At 42.1% G+C, this 20,698-nt stretch overlaps 1 protein-coding gene across 1 annotated transcript in view; it reads right to left on the bottom strand.

Moving 5' to 3' along the window:
- The window catches only part of LOC126251907 (15-hydroxyprostaglandin dehydrogenase [NAD(+)]-like), a 64,889-nt gene that overhangs the window by 26,638 nt on the left and 17,553 nt on the right, over positions 1 to 20,698 (bottom strand). The window contains exons 2-3 of the mRNA XM_049952632.1: positions 17,935 to 18,028; positions 11,604 to 11,727 (exon numbers count right to left, since the gene is read on the bottom strand). Coding sequence (XP_049808589.1) covers positions 11,604 to 11,727; positions 17,935 to 18,027 — 217 coding nt within the window. The 5' untranslated portion in view covers position 18,028. The remainder of the gene's footprint in view (positions 1 to 11,603; positions 11,728 to 17,934; positions 18,029 to 20,698) is intronic.

Genomic DNA, 20,698 nt, shown 5'->3' with positions numbered 1-20,698 from the left:
TGTCATCTTTTTTACAACAGGGTGCACAATGATGCAACAAAAAGTTTTCATTACTTACCCAGGGATATGAAGTGTCTGACACATAGCCAAGAAAAATTTGAAAACAAACTAAAAACGTTAATCCTTGACAACTTTTATTCTGTAGAAGAATTTCTATTTCTGTAACGTCTAAAAGGTGGTGGGTAGGAATTTCTAACCCACATCTGTCTACTTCTCCTTCCCCCCCCCCCCCCCCCTCTCTCTGTAAATTTCCAGCAAGTAGCCATATTTAAAAATTAAGTTGTGATGTGTACGTAAAATGACTCATTCCATACCATTACGATTCATAATGCAAATGATCTATCGAACATGAAACTAGCAAACATCATGACTTTGTTGCAGTTGTACACTGCTGACAATTAAAATTGCAACAGCAATTGCAAGTATAAAATTAAAAGCATAAAGCATTTTAATATAATATTTACTACTTTGTGAGGAGATTATCAAACTAGGTGGATACAATACAGATAACTAGAACAGCTAATATTTACGGAATTAATATGCTGCCAGAATGAAGCATTGTTATGCATTATTAATAAATCTATCGAACACAAAATACCTAGTCTTGACTGACCAAGTGCTGTCAAAACTGAAATCTAACAGACACTTTTACTTAAGCTGGTCTAACAGTCTTTGTTAAGATATTCATCTGTAGAGTAGAAGGAGTTGCCTATCAAAACGTCTTTCAAAAAAATGGTTCAAATGGCTCTGAGCACTATGGGACTTAACATCTACGGTCATCAGTCCCCTAGAACTTAGAACTACTTAAACCTAACTAACCTAAGGACATCACACAACAACCAGTCATCACGAGGCAGAGAAAATCCCTGACCCCGCCGGGAATCGAACCCGGGAACCTGGGCGTGGGAAGCGAGAACGCTACCGCACGACCACGAGCTGCGGACAAAACGTCTTTAAAACTCTTTTTAAAGCGTGCTTTATCAGAAACCAAGTTTTTAATGGTAGCTGACAATTTATTGAAAATGTGTGTCCCTGAATATTGGACCCCTTTTTGGACTGAGGTAAGCGATTTTAGATTTTAATGTAGATTGTTCTTATTCCTAGTACTGATACTATGTATTGAGGTATTGCTTGGAAATAGAGATATATTACTTGCAACAAATTTCATTAAGGAATAAATATACTGAGGAGCAGTGGTTAGAATACAAAGTTCCTTGAACAGGTTTCTACATGATGTTCTTGAATTTACAACACAAATGATTCTTATTACACACTTTTGCACATTAAAAACTTTTGCTCAGTTTGATGAGTTACCAGAATATGACCCCGTATGATATAATAGAATGAAAGTAAGCAAAGTATGTAATTTTTTTATATTTTTATCTCCTACATTTGACATCATTCGCACTGCAAATACAGACTTCGTTTAAGCAATTCTGTGGTATGCCCTTCCCAACTGAATTTATTACCTAGTTGTAATCCCAGAAAGTTAACACTGTCAACGCTTCGATCTGCATGTCTTCATATGTTATTACACCTCCTGGAAGGAAATCTCTTACAGGTTCTGAACTGCATATAGTGGGTCTTTTCAACATTTAATGTCAGTGAATATGCTTTAAACTATTTATTAATATGAGTGAAAATTTGATTAGCAGCTATTTCTAAATCTGTACTTGACTTGCTTCTTATTGAAATGTTTGTATCATCTGCTAAGAAAACGAACTTAGCATCTAGTAATGTAACAGCCGAGAGGCCATTAATGCACACAAGAAAAAGCAATGGACCCAAGGTGGAACCTTGAGGAACATCAAAAGTAATTAATTCCCAATTATATGAAGACGGACTGCTTACTGCACAGTTATTTCGCAATGACACCCTTTGTTTCCTGCGAGATAAGTGTCAAACCATTTTGCAGCATTGCCAGTGACACCATAATATTCTAGTTTACTTAAGAGAAAGGTGTGGTTCACACAGTCAAAGGCTATTAACATGTCACAGAAAATACCAGTAGCCTCTAATTTATTATCTAATGAAGTAAATACATTCTCACTATAAGTGTCAATAGCCTTCATGTCAGAACCCTTAAGAAATCCAAACTGTGACTTGGACAATATATTATTTGCAGTCAGATGCTTAAGGAGAGGCTTGAACACAACATTTTCAAATATTTTTGAGAAAGCCAGCAAAAGTGAAATTGTTCGATAGTTTGATTGTGTCTTTATCCCTCTTTTTGTAAAGAGGCTTAACTTCAGCGTATGTTAGCATCTGGAAATGCTTCACTGATAAGAGATTGATTACACAAATAACTTAACATAGAACTTAATGTAATGCGTACTACCCAAATTACCAGCTGTGTGAACCAGAGGTGATCTTGTTGCGTACCGAATGGCTCCTGATTCCATAACACTAGATGCTAGCTCCATATGATGATGACATTTGCAATATGGCAACATTCGTTCCCCTCTGAGTCTCCATGTACAGACAAATCCATCGTGGTGATGTATTCAGAATCGGGATTCGTCTGAAAAGACGACGTGTGGTCACTCCTGTGTCCAGTGTTGGCGTTGGACTCACAACTAGCCGGCCGGGGTGGCCGAGCGATTCTAGGCGATACAGTCTGGAACCGCGCGGCCGCTACGGTCGCAGGTTCGAATCCTGCCTCGGGCATGGGTGTGTGTGATGTCCTTAGGTTAGTTAGGTTTAAGTGGTTCTAAGTTCTAGGGGACTGATGACCTCAGAAGTTAAGTCCCATAGTGTTCAGAACCATTTTAAGCATTTTTGAACTCACAACTGATAGCACTCCCATCTCTGCTGTCATGTCAAAGGAAGCTGCAGCAAGGATCGCCATACTGACAGTCCTTGGTGCTCCTTGTATCCTGCAGTCCATACGAATATCTTGCTGCAAACTAGCCAGTTTCCTGACTTAAAACACGTGACATGCCTGTACAATCCTGCATGGGCGCGTGACCAATACGTCAATCCTCTCGGGAGCTAGTCGTGTGGAGCCTTTGAGATCCTGCATGGCGTTGAGCATGGCCCTCCTGAACATAATCGATCCATTTTTCGCACGACCGTCATGGGATTCCAAGCAACATGTGGAGCGCGATTTCACCGCTCTTGAATTTACGGCACCTACTGATAGGCGTTTCTCTTTCTTATGCAAGGTATTAATATGATCTGCACACTAACTACCAACATTTGAAAAGAATTTCTGAAAGAGACATCCACTTCCTTATTTAGCACATAGATGACGTTACTCCTATCCATTTCGTGCTGTTGCGCTGAAACGCTGGACATTTGAATATCAAAGCACATATTACACTTCATAGCAATTTGACATTATGATGAAAACACACATGTCACTGATGTAATATTCTACAATATTAGTATTTATTTTACAAACAGGGTTTCCTCTGGTTCGTCGTCATCATAAATGGTTCACGATTCCATATTTAGGAAAAGTCTTACTGAATGTTGCAAGGAAGCCTAAAGTCAGAAACTTTAAAACAAAATTTCATGGGCACTGCACTGTTGGACATTTTTTGCCCAATGGTAAAGACAGCAGTCCAGCTTTGGGAAAGGGTGAAATATACAAAATTACTTGTAACTGTAGCAATTTCTATGTCAGTGTGGCAGGGCAATATGCACCTACTTGAAGAAACACCACAGAAGTTGGAAACTTTGAAAAGGAGACTCTACTTTTGAAGGAAGAAGGCCATAGTTAGAAGGTGCAACATGAGGTATTACATCTCATCTATAAAGGAAGGAAGATAAACTATCGTAAAATAATGGAAACTAATAAACATACGAGGTGTGGCTAGAAAAAAACCGGACTAGTGCTGGTGAAACAATAAAACGAATGCAATAAGGCTGAAAGTCGCGTGGCCTGTCACGTGACTCTCACTCCGCCTACTGCTCGAGTTTCATCTGCCTCCTGCACTCAGTCTGCCCGTGGCGTCTGTTTTAAGTAGTTGACGTTTTGTCTGTGCGTCGGAAAATGTTGAGTGTACAGAAAGAACAGCGTGTTAACATCAAATTTTGTTTCAAACTAGGAAAATCTGCAAGTGAAACGTTTGTAATGTTACAACAAGTGTACGGCGATGATTGTTTATCGCGAACACAAGTGTTTGAGTGGTTTAAACGATTTAAAGATGGCCGCGAAGACACCAGTGATGACACTCGCATTGTCAGCAGAAACTGATGCAAACATTGAAAAAATCGGTAAACTTGTTCGACAAGATCGCCGTTTAACAATCAGAGCAGTGTCTGAGTTAACAGGAGTTGACAAGGAAAGTGTTAGGCAGATTCTTCATGAAAGTTTCAACATGAACAAAGTGTGTTCAAAAATGGTTCCAAAGTGTCTCACAATTGAACAGAAGGAACGCCGAAGAATGATTTGTTCTGACATCCTGGAAAACATTGAAAGTGATCCCACCTTCTTACAAAATGTTATTACTTGCGATGAATCGTGGTTTTTTACTTACGATCCCGAAAGTAAACGCCAATCGACGCATTGGAAAACTCCTGGTTCTCCACGACAAAAAAAGCACGAATGTCAAAATCGAAATTCAAGGCAATGATGATTTTTTTTTTACGTCAGAGGGATTGCGCACATTGATTGGGTACCAGAGGGACAAACAGTGAATCAGCATTACTACATTAGCGTCCTGGCTACCCTACGTGAGCGAGTACGGAGAAAACGGAACGATTTGTGGAGAAAAAAGTCATGGATCCTTCACCAAGACAATGCCCCAGCTCACAGTGCGTTGTCAGTGAAGACGTTTTTGGCAAAACACAACATTCCCATCTTAGATCATCCACCCTACTCACCTGATTTGGCCCCCTGTGACTTTTTTCTTTTCCCTAAAGTCAAGTCAGCTTTGAAAGGAACTAGATTTGAGACTGTTGAAGCAGTAAAAGAAAAAGCGACGGAAGTAATGTATGGACTTACCGAAAATGATCTGCAGCATTGCTATGAACAGTGGAAAATTCGTATGGAGCGGTGTAGAGACCGAGGAGGAGAGTACATTGAAGGAGATAACATGAAATTGTAAATAATTGTAAATAAATGTTTTTTCCAGCATCAGTCCAGTTTTTTTCTAGCCGCACCTCGTATGTGCACCTGACCAAGGTTAATGCTGATTGACCAGATACAGTTATCTCACTCATCCCTTCTACCTGAAGATACTACCCACAATTTCACCCAAGCTATGTTCCAATTTACCCCTCACCCTCACATGTTCCATTTTTTTCCTTTATTTCAGGTACCTTAATTTTTCTTGCCCTGTGAAAAATTTTTTAATTTGTATTACGCAGCAGCTTCACTTACCTGCTTAATCTCACTCGCATAGATTGTTTTGTTCAGCCACACCCTTGGAACATGTCATCTAAGTTTATTGGTCGTTATTTTCGTATAAGAAAAATTGAAGATTGTTGTGTAGTTCATAAGCTGATGTCACACATATTATCTTAGTTAAAATATCTTACATCATATTTTCACTGAAATAATTTGTCTCGTTTTATTCCTAAATACAACATTAACATTTTTTGTCTTTGGAAATGAGAATACTCTCAAGTTTGTGGCATAAATAATAAATAGTGTAAAATATTACACTAGTATCGTGTGTGTTTTCATTGATAATGATGAAATATTCTATTACTAACCGACAGAACGATCAATCGATGCGATTTGACATTCGTTGCATGTCGCCTTCATAGTGCTGCAATTCGAAGGTCAGCAGTGTATTTTGTGTTACGTCATTCTGAAACAGCTACGATGACGTGGGTTATTTCTGTGACTTAGATTATGTGAAATTATACTTCTCAGAGAGCCGCAGTTTGCTTCTCTAAAAACGGTGCTTATTTCATACAGCATAGACTAGTTTCATGCGTTTACAATGTATTTCTATCATATTACGAGAAGATCTATGCGAAAGTAATCAGGCTATTACGAGAATTCAGGACAACAACTTATGCAGACAACTATTTTTAAAATGAAATATAAAAGAACACTGGTCTTCGTAATTGGCGGCTCTGAATTCTTATAATTTAGTTTGAAAAGACGGCCGTTGTTGGAGCTACAAAACCAAACTATTTTCAATGAAACAACTATATGCAACTAAATGAATGCCACTATGAAGAAGTTTGCCACTGCGAAGCAGGATCTCCTGACCATGTCTTGCACTTCTTGTGCATATGTGAGTTACGCAAACTTACAGATTTTTACATTTTTATAATATAATTTTTCACTGCTTTTTTAACAAAACAAACCAGAAACGTAAGTTGGTTAGACATCGTATTTTATTTCTTGACGCAGTACTTGACAACAGAAAGACAATTGTCCTACAGTTCGAGGATTTCTTTTATTTTCATATAGTTAGAATGGAATGTAGTCGAATTAAATCGGGTGATGCCGAGGGAATTAGATTAGGAAATAAGACGCTTAAAGTAGTAAATGAGTTTTGCTATTTGGGGTGCAAAACAACTGATGATGGTCGGAGTAGAGGGGATATAAAATGTGGAATGGCAATGGCAAGGAAAGAGTTTCTGAAGAAGAGAAATTTGTTAACATCGAGTATAGATTTAAGTGTCAGGAAGTCGTTTCTGAAAGTATTTGTGTGGAGTGTAGCCATGTATGGAAGTGAAACGTGGACGATAAAGTTTAAACAAGAAGAGAATAGAAGCTTTCGAAATGTGGTGCTACAGAAGAATGCTGAAGATTAGATGGGTAGATCACATAACTAATGAGGAGGTATTAAATAGAATTGGGGAGAAGAGAAATTTGTGGCACAACTTGACTAGCTGAAGGGACCGCTTGGTAGGACATATTCTAAGGCATCAAGGGATCACCAATTTAGTATTGGAGGGCATCGTGGAGGGTAAAAATCGTAGAGGGGGACCAAGAAATGAATACACTAAACAGATTGAGAAGGCTGTAGGTTGCAGTAGGTACTGGGAGATGAAGAAGCTTGCACAGGATAGAGTAGCATGGAGAGCTGCATCAAACCAGTCTCTGGACTGAAGACCGCAACAACAACATAGTTAGAAACCTGAATTGTAAATCGAATATATGATAACGTTAATGATGACATTCCGCAAATAAAATCAGATGACCAGAGATATTCGAAGGATGAAGAAAGGAACAGCGCCTGGAGATTATGGTGCTTCAGTGGAAATGACTGATGCTGGAGGGAAGGTAATGCAAAAGGAACATGCAAAATTTTGTACAAAATGTGTGTGGAACAAGAGAATTCTCCAAAACTGGAGCGATGCTTAATTCAGCGAAGACAAAAGAACCTATGGACCTGGCAATCTCCTTTCCGTAACTTATGAGGTATTCGTTAAATTTATGACAACCGCATAGAAAAATGCTTCACATTGTAATCCAGCGAAGGAACAAGCTGGATTTATAAAGGACCATCAAGATGGCTTTAGACGTAGGTATACTACACGGGACCATTTGCACATAGAAAACGACATTACAGGTGAGAAAAATGAATATGAATAACATGTTTCTCTCTGATATATACATTTTGACTCGGTTTGAAAAGAAATCTGTATCAACAGCCTTTGAGAAACAAAGGTCTGATTCAACATATTAACATACTGTAGAAAACATAATCCAATGCTACAGTCTCTATTGGACATCATCTGGATAGAGAGAAATTGAATAAGTAGTTAGATAAAAAGATTACATCGAACTAAAATAATTCTCAGAAGTCGTGGAGGAAGATTTCAGGTTCTTAATTTCCTTTTGATGATGTTGCTATAGATTATTCTCAGTAAACGAATCGACTGCTATTACAGCTCTTGAGCAACCACTATGGCTTTCATTGTTCTTCTGCAGCACCACATTTATTTATAGTTCTCATTACACTTCTTTTTTAGAAAATACTTCCTAACTCTTACATTTATAATACGTATTAACATGTTTCTCTTTCAGCAAGTTTTTCATACTGTTGCATTTTTGCATTTTACATTCTCGTCAGTTACTTTGCTACCTGAATTGTCACTCGTCTGCTACTTTCAGTATCCTGTTTCCTCATCTAACTACGTTAGCACCATCTGACTGCATACAGATTCATTGGTTACCCTTGCTTTAATGTTATTAATATTCATTTATAACATATTTTCAAGGCACTACTCGTTTCTTTAAACTTATGTTCCAAATCCTTTGTCGTCTCTGACAGTAATACAATGTCTTTGCCAAACTCAAATGTTTTATTTCTTCTCTCCGAGCTTTAACTCCCTTTCCTAATTTACCTTTGTTTTCCTTTACTGTTTGCTCAATGTGCAGATTAAATAACGTGGGGCATAGGCTACAGCTCTGTCTCACTCTCGTCTCAATTACTATTCATTTCATGCCATTCGACTCTTATCGGGTGGAGAAATGTAGGGTCCCCCTGAATAGGTGAGGCGTGTACTACACGCAGGAAGCGGCTACAGGGGTAGCGGAGTACGTGTGGAGTGCACATGTGGGTTTTTTTAGGTTAGAGAATTCGCTCCCTAGGCCCGACAAGACGCCTCCTGAGACGCGACAATGTAGTAGTAGACAAAATGCAAGAGGGAATAACAATATTAATGTGGTAACAGTAAACTGCAGGAGCGTCTATAGAAAGGTCCCAGAACTGCTCTAATTAATAAACGGTCACAATGCCCACATAGTACTACGAACGGAAAGTTGGCTGAAACCAGATGTAAACAGTAATGAAATTCTAAACTCAGATTGGAATGTATACCACAGAGACAGGCTGGACGGTGAAGGGGGAGGCGTGTTTATAGCGATAAAGAGTGCAATAGTATCGAAGGAAATTGACGGAGAACTGAAATGTGAAATGATTTGGGTGAAGGTCACGGTTAAAGCAGGCTCAAACATGATAATTGAATGTCTCTATAGGAACCCTGGCTCAGCAGTTGTTATGGCAGAGCACCTGAAGGAAAATCTGGAAAATATTTCGAATAGATTTCCCGACTACGTTCTGGTTCTGGGTGGAGATTTTAATTTAGCAGATATAGACTGGGAGACTCAAACGTTTATAACAGGTGGCACGGACAAAGAATCCAGTGAAATTTTTTTAAGTGCATTATCTGAAAACTAAATTGAGCAGTTAAAAATAGGACCGACTCGTGGCGATAACATATTAGACCTTCTGGTAACAAACAGACTCGAACTATTTGAAACAGTTAATGCAGAACAGGGAATCAGCAATCATAAAGCGGTTACTGCATCGATGATTTCACAGTAAATAGAAATATTAAAAAAGGTAGGAAGATTTTTCTGTTTATCAAAGTGACAAAAAGCAGATTTCGGAGTACTTGACGGCTCAACACAAAAGTTTTATATCAAGTACAGATAGTGTTGAGGATCAGTGGACAAAATCCAAAACCATCGTACAATATGCTTTAGATGAGTATGTGCCAAGCAAGATCGTGATAGATGGAAAATATCCACCGTGGTATAACAGCCGAGTTAGAAAACTGCTGAGGAAACAAAGGGAACTTCACAGCAAACATAAACATAGCCAAAGCCTTGCAGACAAACAAAAATTACACGAAGCGAAATGTAGTGTGAGGAGGGCTTTGTGAGAGGCGTTCAATGAATTCGAAAGTAAAGTTCTATGTACTGACTTGGCAGAAAATCCTAAGAAATTTTGATCTTACGTCAAAGCGATAGGTGGATCAAAACAAAATGTCCAGACACTCTGTGACCAAAATGGTACTGAAACAGAGGATGACAGACTAAAAGTTGAAATACTAAATTTCTTTTTCCAAAGCTGTTTCACAGAGGAAGACTGCACTATAGTTCCTTCTCTAGATTGTCGCACAGATGACAAAATGGTAGATATCGAAATAGATGTCAGAGGGACAGAAAAACAATTAAAATCGCTCAAAAGAGGAAAGGCCGCTGGACCTGATGGGATACCAGTTCGATTTTACACAGAGTACGCGAAGGAACTTGCCTCCCTTCTTGCAGCGGTGTACTGTAGGTCTCTAGAAGAGCGTAGCGTTCCAAAAGATTGCAAAAGGGCACAGGTCATCCCCGTTTTCAAGAGGGGACGTCGAACAGATGTGCAGAGCTATAGACCTGTATCTCTAACGTCGATCAGTTGTAGAATTTTGGAAAAAGTATTGTGTTCGAGTTTAATGACTTTTCTGGAGACTAGAAATCTACTCTGTAGGAATCAGCATGGTTTTCGAAAAAGGCGATCGTGTGAAACCCAGCTCGCGCTATTCGTCCACGAGACTCAGAGGGCCATAGACACGGGTTCCCAGGTAGATGCCGTGTTTCTTGACTTCCACAAGGCGTTCGATACAGTTCCCCACAGTCGTTTAATGAACTAAGTAAGAGCATATGGACTATCATACCAATTGTGTGATTGAATTGAGGAGTTCCTCGATAAAAGAACGCAGTATGCCTTCCTCAATGGAGAGAAGTCTTCTGAAGTGAGAGTGATTTCAGATGTGCTACAGGGGAGTGTCGTAGGACCTTTGCTATTCACAATATATATAAATGAGCTGGTGGATAACATCGGAAGTTCACTGAGGCTTTTTGCGGATGATGCTGTGGTATATCGAGAGGTTGTAACAATGGAAAATTGTACTGAAATGCAGAAGGATCTGCAACGAATTGACGCATTGTGCTGGGAATGGCAATTGAATCTCAATGTAGACAAGTGTAATGTTCTGTGAATACATAGAAAGAAAGATCCATTATCATTTAGATACAATATAGCAGGTCAGCAACTGGAAGCAGTTCATTCCATACATTATCTGAGAGTAGGCATTAGGAGTGATTTAAAATGGAATGGCCATATAAAATTAATCGTCATTAAATCAGATGCCAGACCGAGATTTATTGGAAGAATCCTAAGGAAATGCAATCCGAAAACAAAGGAAGTAGGTTACAGTACACTTGTTCGCCTACTGCTTGAATACTGCTCAGCGGTGTGGGATCCATACCAGATAGGGTTGATAGAAGGGATAGAGAAGATCCAACGGAGAGCAGCGCGCTTCGTTACAGGATGATTTAGTAATCGCGAAAGCGTTACGGAGATGATAGATAAACTCCAGTGGAAGACTCTGCAAGAGAGACGCTCAGTAGCTCGGTATGGGCTTTTGTTGAAGTTTCAACATACCTTCACCGAGGAGTCAAGCAGTATATTGCATCCTCCTACGTATATCTCGCGAAGAGACCATGAGGATAAAATCAGAGAGATTAGAGCCCACACAGAGGCATACCGACAATCTTTCTTTCCACGAACAATACGAGACTGGAATAGAAGGGAGAACCGATAGAGGTATTCAAAGTACCCTCCGGCTCACACCGTCAGGTGGATTGCGAAGTATGGATGTAAATGTAGTGCCATAGCATAAACGGCACTGTAGCAGGAAAAGCATACGCTGATCGGTGTTCAGAGAGCAGTTAACTTTGCATTCTTTTTTTCGTCCACCTGTTTGTAATTCAATAGACTATCGCTTTCACTACTAAGGGCTTAGTAGGCATAGTCATAGCGAGGTGGGTCATGGAAATATTTGACTGGAATCGCTCAGTAAGCACAAAGTAGCGGAAAGGCTCATTGCTCACGAATGGTATTGCTCCTTACCTTCCAGCTCTGACGACTTTGTGACATCTGCCTTCACGAAAATTATCTTGTTCTTCCCGAATTCGCTCTCGAATGCCTCTACCACTTTCTGGCCAACCGCTGGGTCCACGTCAGATATCACCACCTGGAACACCAGATGAAGTAACTTACAATTCTTGATTCTTCCAACATTTCTCTGTATCTCAGCGTCATGTCTTTTATGTACACATCATAATCTACATGTTAACGTTATTATCTGTCCCGAAAAATGAATTGAGACAAATGAAGCCAATGATGTCTAAATATTTATGTGTTTCGGTGATTATCAATTTTTGTTCAACTGCTCTATTATCAGTAGTTAAGCACAATTTATTTTCTTCCTTCGTGTATGCTACTATTGTGGTTCTTTAGTGGATACACGAGCGAGGAACAGATGCCGTACAACAACAGAGAATTCAGATACAATAATTTATTCTACATCTAATATCAAACAGTAAAAATACTACAAAACTTTGGTGCTGTATTTGCAGCGCCAGCTGCTAACAGTAGAGCTGAAAGTAGAAATATATACAGATACAAAAGATTGATAAATCTGTCACTCTTCGATACAATGCTTATTCAGAAGATGTCGAGCCCTGGCCGCTATGAAAGTCTGTAAATGTTATCCAGCAGGCAAACATACCAAACGGGACTCAGTGCATGAAAGTTCTAACTTAAGTACCCTCGCCACTGGAGATCCGGAGAGGCAATGCTTGCATCTCATTGGCAGCGGTGTAATCGTTCGTGGCAGGCAGCGCCTGCGTGCGATAACTAACCAAGATTAAACAAAAGTGCAAACAATCCATAAAACAGGGGCAGGAAGACAAAAACAAGATATTCAAATTAACAAGTATGTGGCCAATGGAAGTGGTGGTGGGGGGGGGGAGGGGGAGGTGGGCACTGAGGGGAGAGAGGGAGGGGGTGAAGAAGATTGAGATCCATGCAAACGAAACAGGGTGTTGAAATAATGGGTGTGGGAAGAGAGAGAGAGAGAGAGAGAGAGAGAGAGAGAGAGAGAGAGAGAGAGAGGTGGGGTGGGGGGGAAGATGGCGTGGGGAAAAAGAGTGAGTGACAAAGGGCATTAGGGGCGGGGGGTAATTGGTTGCCAGAACTGAGTGGTCAAACAAGTAGGGAGTAGTGGAAGAGAGGACAGATACGTGGGGACCATGTTAAAATAGCAATGTCAAATGCACCTTAAAACACATAAGCATAATACAAGTTATATACTAACGTGTAATTAATAGCGTAAGACACTAAATACATCACTGATGATAAGCAACATGAACATGGTCGTATTTCTAGTATGTTACATGATCTGAAATGCTCAGTCCCGCAAGGGGTAAAAGTAATTGTCCTTCTTATACACTCCTGTTTATAGGTATGTAGCATCCTGAAATGAGCTTTAGAGAAAAGCAAGTGAAATATATCAAAAGTAGAAAACATACCCAGTAAAAATCACAGAATTGTGCAAAAGAATGGAGTGGTGAAAAGGGAAAACAGGATGGGGAGGGCGCACACACTGCCGATCCAACATTAAAAATTTGTTGCGGCAATACTGAAATATTATAAAGCAGAACAAAACCATTACAATAAAACACATTTACAAACGCAGAAGATGCACGAATAACAGGACTTTAAAACAGCAACATGTTCATAGCACAGTTTTAAAATACAATACTATTGATTTAAACAACTGAAAATCCAGGATGGAGTAATTACAATAGTGTGAAAAGGATAGTTGCTACTCACCATATAGCGGAGATACTGAGTCGCAAATAGGCACAACAAAAAGACTGTCAAACAAAGCTTTCGGCCAAACAGGTCTTCATCAGAATTAGACAACATACACTTACACACACACACACATTAATCCAGACGCAAGTCACACACACATGACCACAGTCTCTGGCAGCCAACGCCAGTCTGGCCTTGGTAGCTACAGACTGTGGTCATGTGTGTGTGAGTTGCGTCTACATTAATGTGTGTGTGTGTGTGTGTGTGTGTGTGTGTGTGTGTGTGTATGTGTATGTGTACGTTGTCTAATTCTGATGAAGACCTGTTTGGCCGAAAGCTTTGACAATTTTTTTGTTGTGCCTATTTGCCGCTCAGCATCTCCGCTATTTGGTGAGAAGCAACTTTCCTTTTCATTCAAATGGTTCAAATGGCTCTAAGCACTATTGGACTTAACATCTGAGGTCATCAGTCCCCTAGGACTTAGAACTACTTAAACCTAACTAACCTAAGGACATCACACACATCCATGCCCGGGGCAGGATTCGAGCCTGCGACCGTAGCAGCAGCGCGGTTCCGGACTGAAGCGCCTAGAACCGCTCGGCCACATATCCCTTTCATAATATTGTAAGTATACCATACATTTAAAACACAAAAGCAAGAAATAAATATCCAATGCAGGAGTATGTGGTTGATGGTGGTGGAAGGGAGAGGGTATGGAGGATTGAGATCCATGCAAGTGAGGCACAGCATTGAAGATTGCGCAATAAACGGCCGATTCTGTCCGTCACTCTGGGAATGTATGGCAGATACCGTATACCTTGCACATGCGGAAAAGTTTATGTCGGAATGACTGGACGATCAATTAACACCAGGATCAAAGAGCATAAGCGACATTGCAGGTTGGGGCAGGTGGAGAAATCGGCCGTGGCAGAGCACGCACTGAGTGAGACCGACTACGTAACGAAATTCCCCGACACGGAAGTTCTGGCTGTAGAGAAGCATTATCACAAGCACTTGTTCAGAGAAGCTGTAGAAATACAAAAACACGCGAACAGTTTCAACGAGAAAGAGGAAAGCCTTAAGGTAAACGGATCCTGGCTTCCCGTACTGCAGAGAACGACCGTCGCAGGTAGCAAGAGGAGAACCGCACCGGAAATGACCGCGGAGAAGCCCTCGGACGTTGGCGAGGTACATATAGTCTGCGGCCGCGAGCTCGGCTCCAGTTCACCACCGGCCATGGAGGGTGAAGCTTTGACAATGCCAGCCACTCGTGCTGGCGAAACGTCAGTAAAATCATTAGATGAACGTCGGCCGAAGAACCCGAGACAGAAGCCAATAGACAGTTTGTCAATAGTGCCCTATGTGGTGTCACCGCCAGACACCACACTTGCTAGGTGGTAGCCTTTAAATCGGCCGCGGTCCGCTAATATACGTCGGACCCGCGTGTCGCCACTGTCAGTGATTGCAGACCGAGCGCAGGTCTAGAGAGACGTCCTAGCACTCGCCCCAGTTGTACAGCATACTTTGCTAGCGATGATATACTGACAAATACGCTCTCATTTGCCGAGACGATAGTTAGCATAGCCTTCAGCTACGTCATTTGCTACGACCTAGCAAGGCGCCATTACCAGTTTATATTGAGATTGTAATTATGTATCATCAAGAGCGATGTTCTCCAATTATGTATTAAAGTTAAGTATTCCAGAAGCTATGTACTATTTTTGGCTACTATAATTACGTTACCTTGTTCCAGACCTCACGCCAGTCTGCGTGAGCTTAAACGCGTGCATTTCGGCCTGCTCTAGCAACACGGTGTTGGCTCTTCTGCCAACACATCACCCTACATCGATTTTGATCTGATGATGGTATATGCCACCTGGGTGAAAGTAGGTGTATTGTTAATGATTTCAACGTCGTCCACAAACAGACGGCGTAGTGGCATAGCTACCAGAGCGCTATCTGTGTCTACCATTTAATAGGGAATACTCACAGCCAGAAGGCTCCCTGTGGTGTACTAGGTCTTCCTACAGCCGACTGAGCGAGTTTGAAAGGGGTCAAATTGTGGCCTTCCAAGCGGTGGGATGGTCCTTTCGGAGAAATGACTCTGAGCACTATGCGACTTAACTTCTGAGGTCATCAGTCGCCTAGAACTTAGAATTAATTAAACCTAACTAACCTAAGGACATCACACACATCCATGCCCGAGGCAGGATTCGAACCTGCGACCGTAGTGGTCACCCGGTTCCAGACTGTAGCGCCTAGAACAGCACAGCCACTCCGGCCGGCTTTCGGAGAAATGCCACACAAGGTGAATGTGCTGCGTTAGTGTGCAATGATGCTGATATCAGTGGTCATGTGAACATTCTCACACACGTAGATGAGGTTCTGGTCGTCCACGGAGCACAGACGCCCTCCGGGTCGTCATTTTGTAAGGGCAGCAGTGGCAGATCCTACAGCTACCATAGAAGAGACTTGTGAGACCGGTTATTATCAGTGGGACTATGGGCACACTCATCTCTAGCCCGTCTTCCAGTCGCGTCACAGCATCGACAGGCACGGCTCGACTGCTGACATCAGAGGACCATTTGGAGAATGGTAGGGCGCGCCGTGGTCTTCAGCGATCTGCATGCAAGTGATCGTCGTTTGCAAGTACAACGTAGACCTGCTGGTGCTGTCTCATACAGTGCATTCGCTCAAGACCCACTGGCCCCACCTTAGGCCTCATGGTCTGAGGTGCGATAAGCTACAGCTCTCGTTCACCTTTGGTGTTTTTGGAGGGGGCTCTAATCTGCGCGCGGTACATGCAGAATGCCGTTTAGACGAATTCTTTTGCAGTTCTTGCAACAAGGCAATGTGTTGTTCCAACAGTATAATGCTTGCCCACACACCGCGCATGAAACTCAACGTGCTCTCCAAGACGTGCAGCAACTTCCCTGGCCAACATGATCTCCAGACTTTTCTCCAGTCGAGCACTTGTGGTATGTGATGGGATGAGAAATGACATGTACGACTCGTCGACCAACTCTTACAGAGCTATGTGAACAGGTCGAGCTGGCGTGGCATAACGTATTACAGGAGAGTATTCGCCATCTGTACGATCGGCTCGATGTCAAAGTCGGCACCTGCATTGCCACCAGTGAGGGCTGCGCCACTTACTAATATGGGTGTTTCAGCATGGGTCGATATGTGGTTCGCAGAACCGCTTTTGCTGTTCATCTGTAAATGTAATCATACCACGCACTCCGTGCGCATAGTTGCATCAATAAATCTTGTGTAATTTGTAACGTCTGAAATGGTGTAAAATTTTTTTCTGGCAGTGCTCAGTCTATATTTTTTCACATTTGTTACACAGTTAGGATGTTTTAAGTTCTTAGAGCTTCTAACGAGATCAAGAATGGCGGGGACGTCAGCTGACAAAAACTTCACGGAGGGAAACAAGTACTTTTTATTGTATGGCTTCTATTTATTTTTCGTTATTCACTCGGCTGTATTTAGTTTTTACCTGCTTACGTTTTATCGAATTCAAAGCCACACGAGTCCATCTGGTGCATACAGGAGGGGAATTATTGCAGACCAGGGAAACATATAGAATGTCGTTCGATAACACGAGGGAGCTGCCAATACAACTATGTACCAAAAGTATGAATAAACCCTAGCACAACAGATGATGTAGCAGACAATTAAAGCGTTGAGGATGTACATCGATTCCCACATACTTACAAATTGAGCCATGTGGCTTTGAAATCAATAGCATATGAATGGCAAAGCTATTAATACAGTTGAGTGGATAAATAAAATGAATGGAATAAAAAGTATTGATTTTTCTCCGTAGAGAGGGTTATTTGCCAACATCATTTCATAAGAACTTGGCGTATTTGTTCCGCTCTTTACCTCATTTCCATAAACAGCCTAATAATATTATGTTTGTTACTCTGAAGTTCTTTTGATAATCTGTTATCAGATGCCTTGTTCTCTGGATCTACTTTCTTCAATTTGTCTTAAAGCTGGTATGTGCTATTTATGTTGTATGGTACCGTTTGCATGATATGCAGAACAAATGTCAATAAGATTTTTTGAAAAATGTGTGTTACCAAGGGGGTCAATACCTATGGACAAGGGGGGATTGCGGAGGAGGGGGAGGGGGCGCAGCTCCATCCCAGCTCTCAGAGAAAGGAAAAAATATAGTGTATTAACGTGGTTTTCTTGGAAGGAAACGATTTAAAAGTCATTACTTCACAGGTTTTTAACATGGTAAGACATGAAAAAATTTTATGGCTACTTGTAAGTCGCCATTCGTCTACTGAAAATACACGACACCCCCAGGTATAGGCAACCCCCACCCCCCATCCAAGTACTATCTGATGGGCGCCCTTGTGTGTTACAGTCGTACTTTCTGCTCATGCACAAAAAAGGGCTGTACAGTGAACACTTTCAAAGTTTTACTAAAATGTTTTATGTCTTGTTGCTGTGCTTCTCGTTGTTGACACACAGTGACATCCGAAAAAAAGGTAGGTGCTTCTGGCTAGCCCTGTATTTCACTGTAGCGCAGCACAGCCAGTTCCAGCCACCTGACGCTGACCTTGGCTCCTGCAGTGAGCAGCGCCTTGGTGAAGGCCCGCCCCAGGCCCCCAGCTCCCCCGGTGACGAGAGCTACTTTGCCAGAGGGATCCATCCTGCAACACACAACAAACCACAACATCACACAGTGCTCTCACCTCTGTAAGCTTCAAAATACAGTGGGAGGTGTGTATAGTATGGTGAATTTTCGAGGCTAAAAACACTGGACGTGTCGCCTCACCTTCAGATTATAAGTAGCTGATAGCTCGGAATTGCCCTATTACTTACACATGCCAATCTTGTATTGGACAGTCTGCCTCTATAGCTTAGTGGTTAGTGTATTTGCCTACAATGCAAGGACCTGGGTTCGATTTCCAATACAAACAGGAATTTTTCCTTGATGAAAGAGCTGTAATGGGGTGCTTTCTACACAGCTACTCATCAAGCCTCCGTAAGGCACGTGGCGGAAGGTACCCTGTACCACTACCACGAATTTCTTTTCCTGTTTCACTCGCAAAGAGAGCGAAGGAAAAACGACTATCTATATGCCTCTGTACGAGCCCTTATTTCTCGTATCTTTGTGATCCTCATGCTCAGTGTAAGTTGGCAGCAGGAGAATCGCTCGGCAGTCAGCTTCAAATTCTAACTCTCTAAATTTTCTCAATAGTGTTCGTCAAAAAGGACGTTGCATTACCTACATAGATTCTCATTTCAGCTCCCAAAGGATCTACTCATCCCAGCCGCAACTGTCTGTGCTATAATAGGCACATACGATTTCCTGATATACAGTCACCAGTATTCCACTTGATGCAGTGCCCAGAAATGGATATGAGTTTTAAAATTCGTCCACGACTGACATAGTCATTTGCGAACTGTATGGAAGCAGAGCGGAAAGTCGCTCGTCATTCTGGGATCTGTGCGAGGTAGGATTGATGGAGGAAACAGGGAACATCCGAAGAAGAGGACAGATTTTCGTCACCGGCTGATTTTGTAACTGAGAAACTGAGACGTAGATGCTCAGCCAACTCCAGTGGCACACGCTACAACATAGGCGTCATGCATTACGGTGTGAATTAATATTACACTAGTGACAATTACAATTGCTACACCACGAAGATGATGTGCTACAGACGCGAAATTTAAACGACAGGCAGAAGATGCTGTGATATGCAAATGATTAGCTTTTCAGAGCATTCACCTACAACGCGCTGACATGAGAAAAGTTTCCAACCGATTTCTCATACACAAACAGCAGTTGACCGGTGTTGCCTGATGAAACGTTGTTGTGATGCCTCGTGTAAGGAGGAGAAATGCGTACCATCACGTTTCCGACTTTGATAAAGGTCAGATTGTAGCCTATCGTGATTGACGTTTATTGTATCGCGACATTGCTGCTCGCATCGGTCGAGATCCAATGACTGTTAGCAGAATATGGAATCGGTGGGTTCAGAAGGGTAATACCGAACGCCGTGCTGGATCCCAACGGCCTCATATCACTAGCAGTCGAGATGACAGGTGATTTGTCCACATGGCTGTAACGGATCGTGCAGCCACGTCTCGATCCCTGAGTCAACAGATGGGCACGTTAAAAGACAACAATCATCTGCACGAACAGTTCGATGACGTTTACAGCAGCATGGACTATCAGTTCGGAGACTATGGCTGCGGTTACCCTTGACGTTGCATCACAGACAGGAGCGCCTGCGATGGTGTACTCAAAGGCGAACCTGGGCACACGAATGGCAAAACGTCATTTTTTAGGATGAATCCAGGTTCTGTTTACAGCATCATGATGGTCGCATCCGTGTTTGGCGACATGGCGGTGAACGCACATTGGAAGCGTGTATTCGTCATCGCCATACTGGCGTATTACCCAGAGTGATGGTATGGGGTGCCATTGATTACACGTCTCGGTCACCTCTTGTTCGCATTGACGGCACTTTGAACAGTGGACGTTACATTTCAGATGTGTTACGACCCGTGGCTCTACCCTTCATTCGATCCCTGCAGATAATGCACGACCGCATGTTGCAGGTCCTATACGGGCCTTTCTGGATACAGAAAATGTTCTCCAGATCTCTCACCAATTGAATACGTCTGGTCAATGGTGGCCGAGCAGCTGGCTCGTCACGATACGCCAGTCACTACTCTTGATGAACTGTGGTATCGTGTTGAAGCTGCATGGGCAGCTGTACCTGTACACGTCATCCAAGCTCTGTTTGACAAATGCCCAGGCGTATCAAGGCCGTTATTACGACCAGAGGTGTTTGTTCTGGGTACTGATTTCTCAGTATCTATGCACCCAAATTGCGTGAAAATGTATTCACATGTCTACATCTACATCTACATTTATACTCCGCAAGCCACCCAACGGTGTGTGGCGGAGGGCACTTTACGTGCCACTGTCATTACCTCCCTTTCCTGTTCCAGTCGCGTATGGTTCGCGGGAAGAACGACTGTCTGAAAGCCTCCGTGCGCGCTCTAATCTCTCTAATTTTACATTCGTGATCTCCTCGGGAGGTATAAGTAGGGGGAAGCAATATATTCGATACCTCATCCAGAAACGCACCCTCTCGAAACCTGGTGAGCAAGCTACACCGCGATGCAGAGCGCCTCTCTTGCAGAGTCTGCCACTTGAGTTTATTAAACATCTCCGTAACGCTATCACGGTTACCAAATAACCCTGTGATGAAACGCGCCGCTCTTCTTTGGATCTTCTCTATCTCCTCGGTCAACCCGATCTGGTACGGATCCCACACTGATGAGCAATACTCAAGTATAGGTCG

This window comes from Schistocerca nitens, chromosome 4 (assembly GCF_023898315.1).
Source record: "Schistocerca nitens isolate TAMUIC-IGC-003100 chromosome 4, iqSchNite1.1, whole genome shotgun sequence".
NCBI lineage: Eukaryota > Metazoa > Arthropoda > Insecta > Orthoptera > Acrididae > Schistocerca > Schistocerca nitens.
Note: the sequence above shows the minus strand (reverse complement) of the source record. Positions and strands in the feature narration are given on the sequence as shown.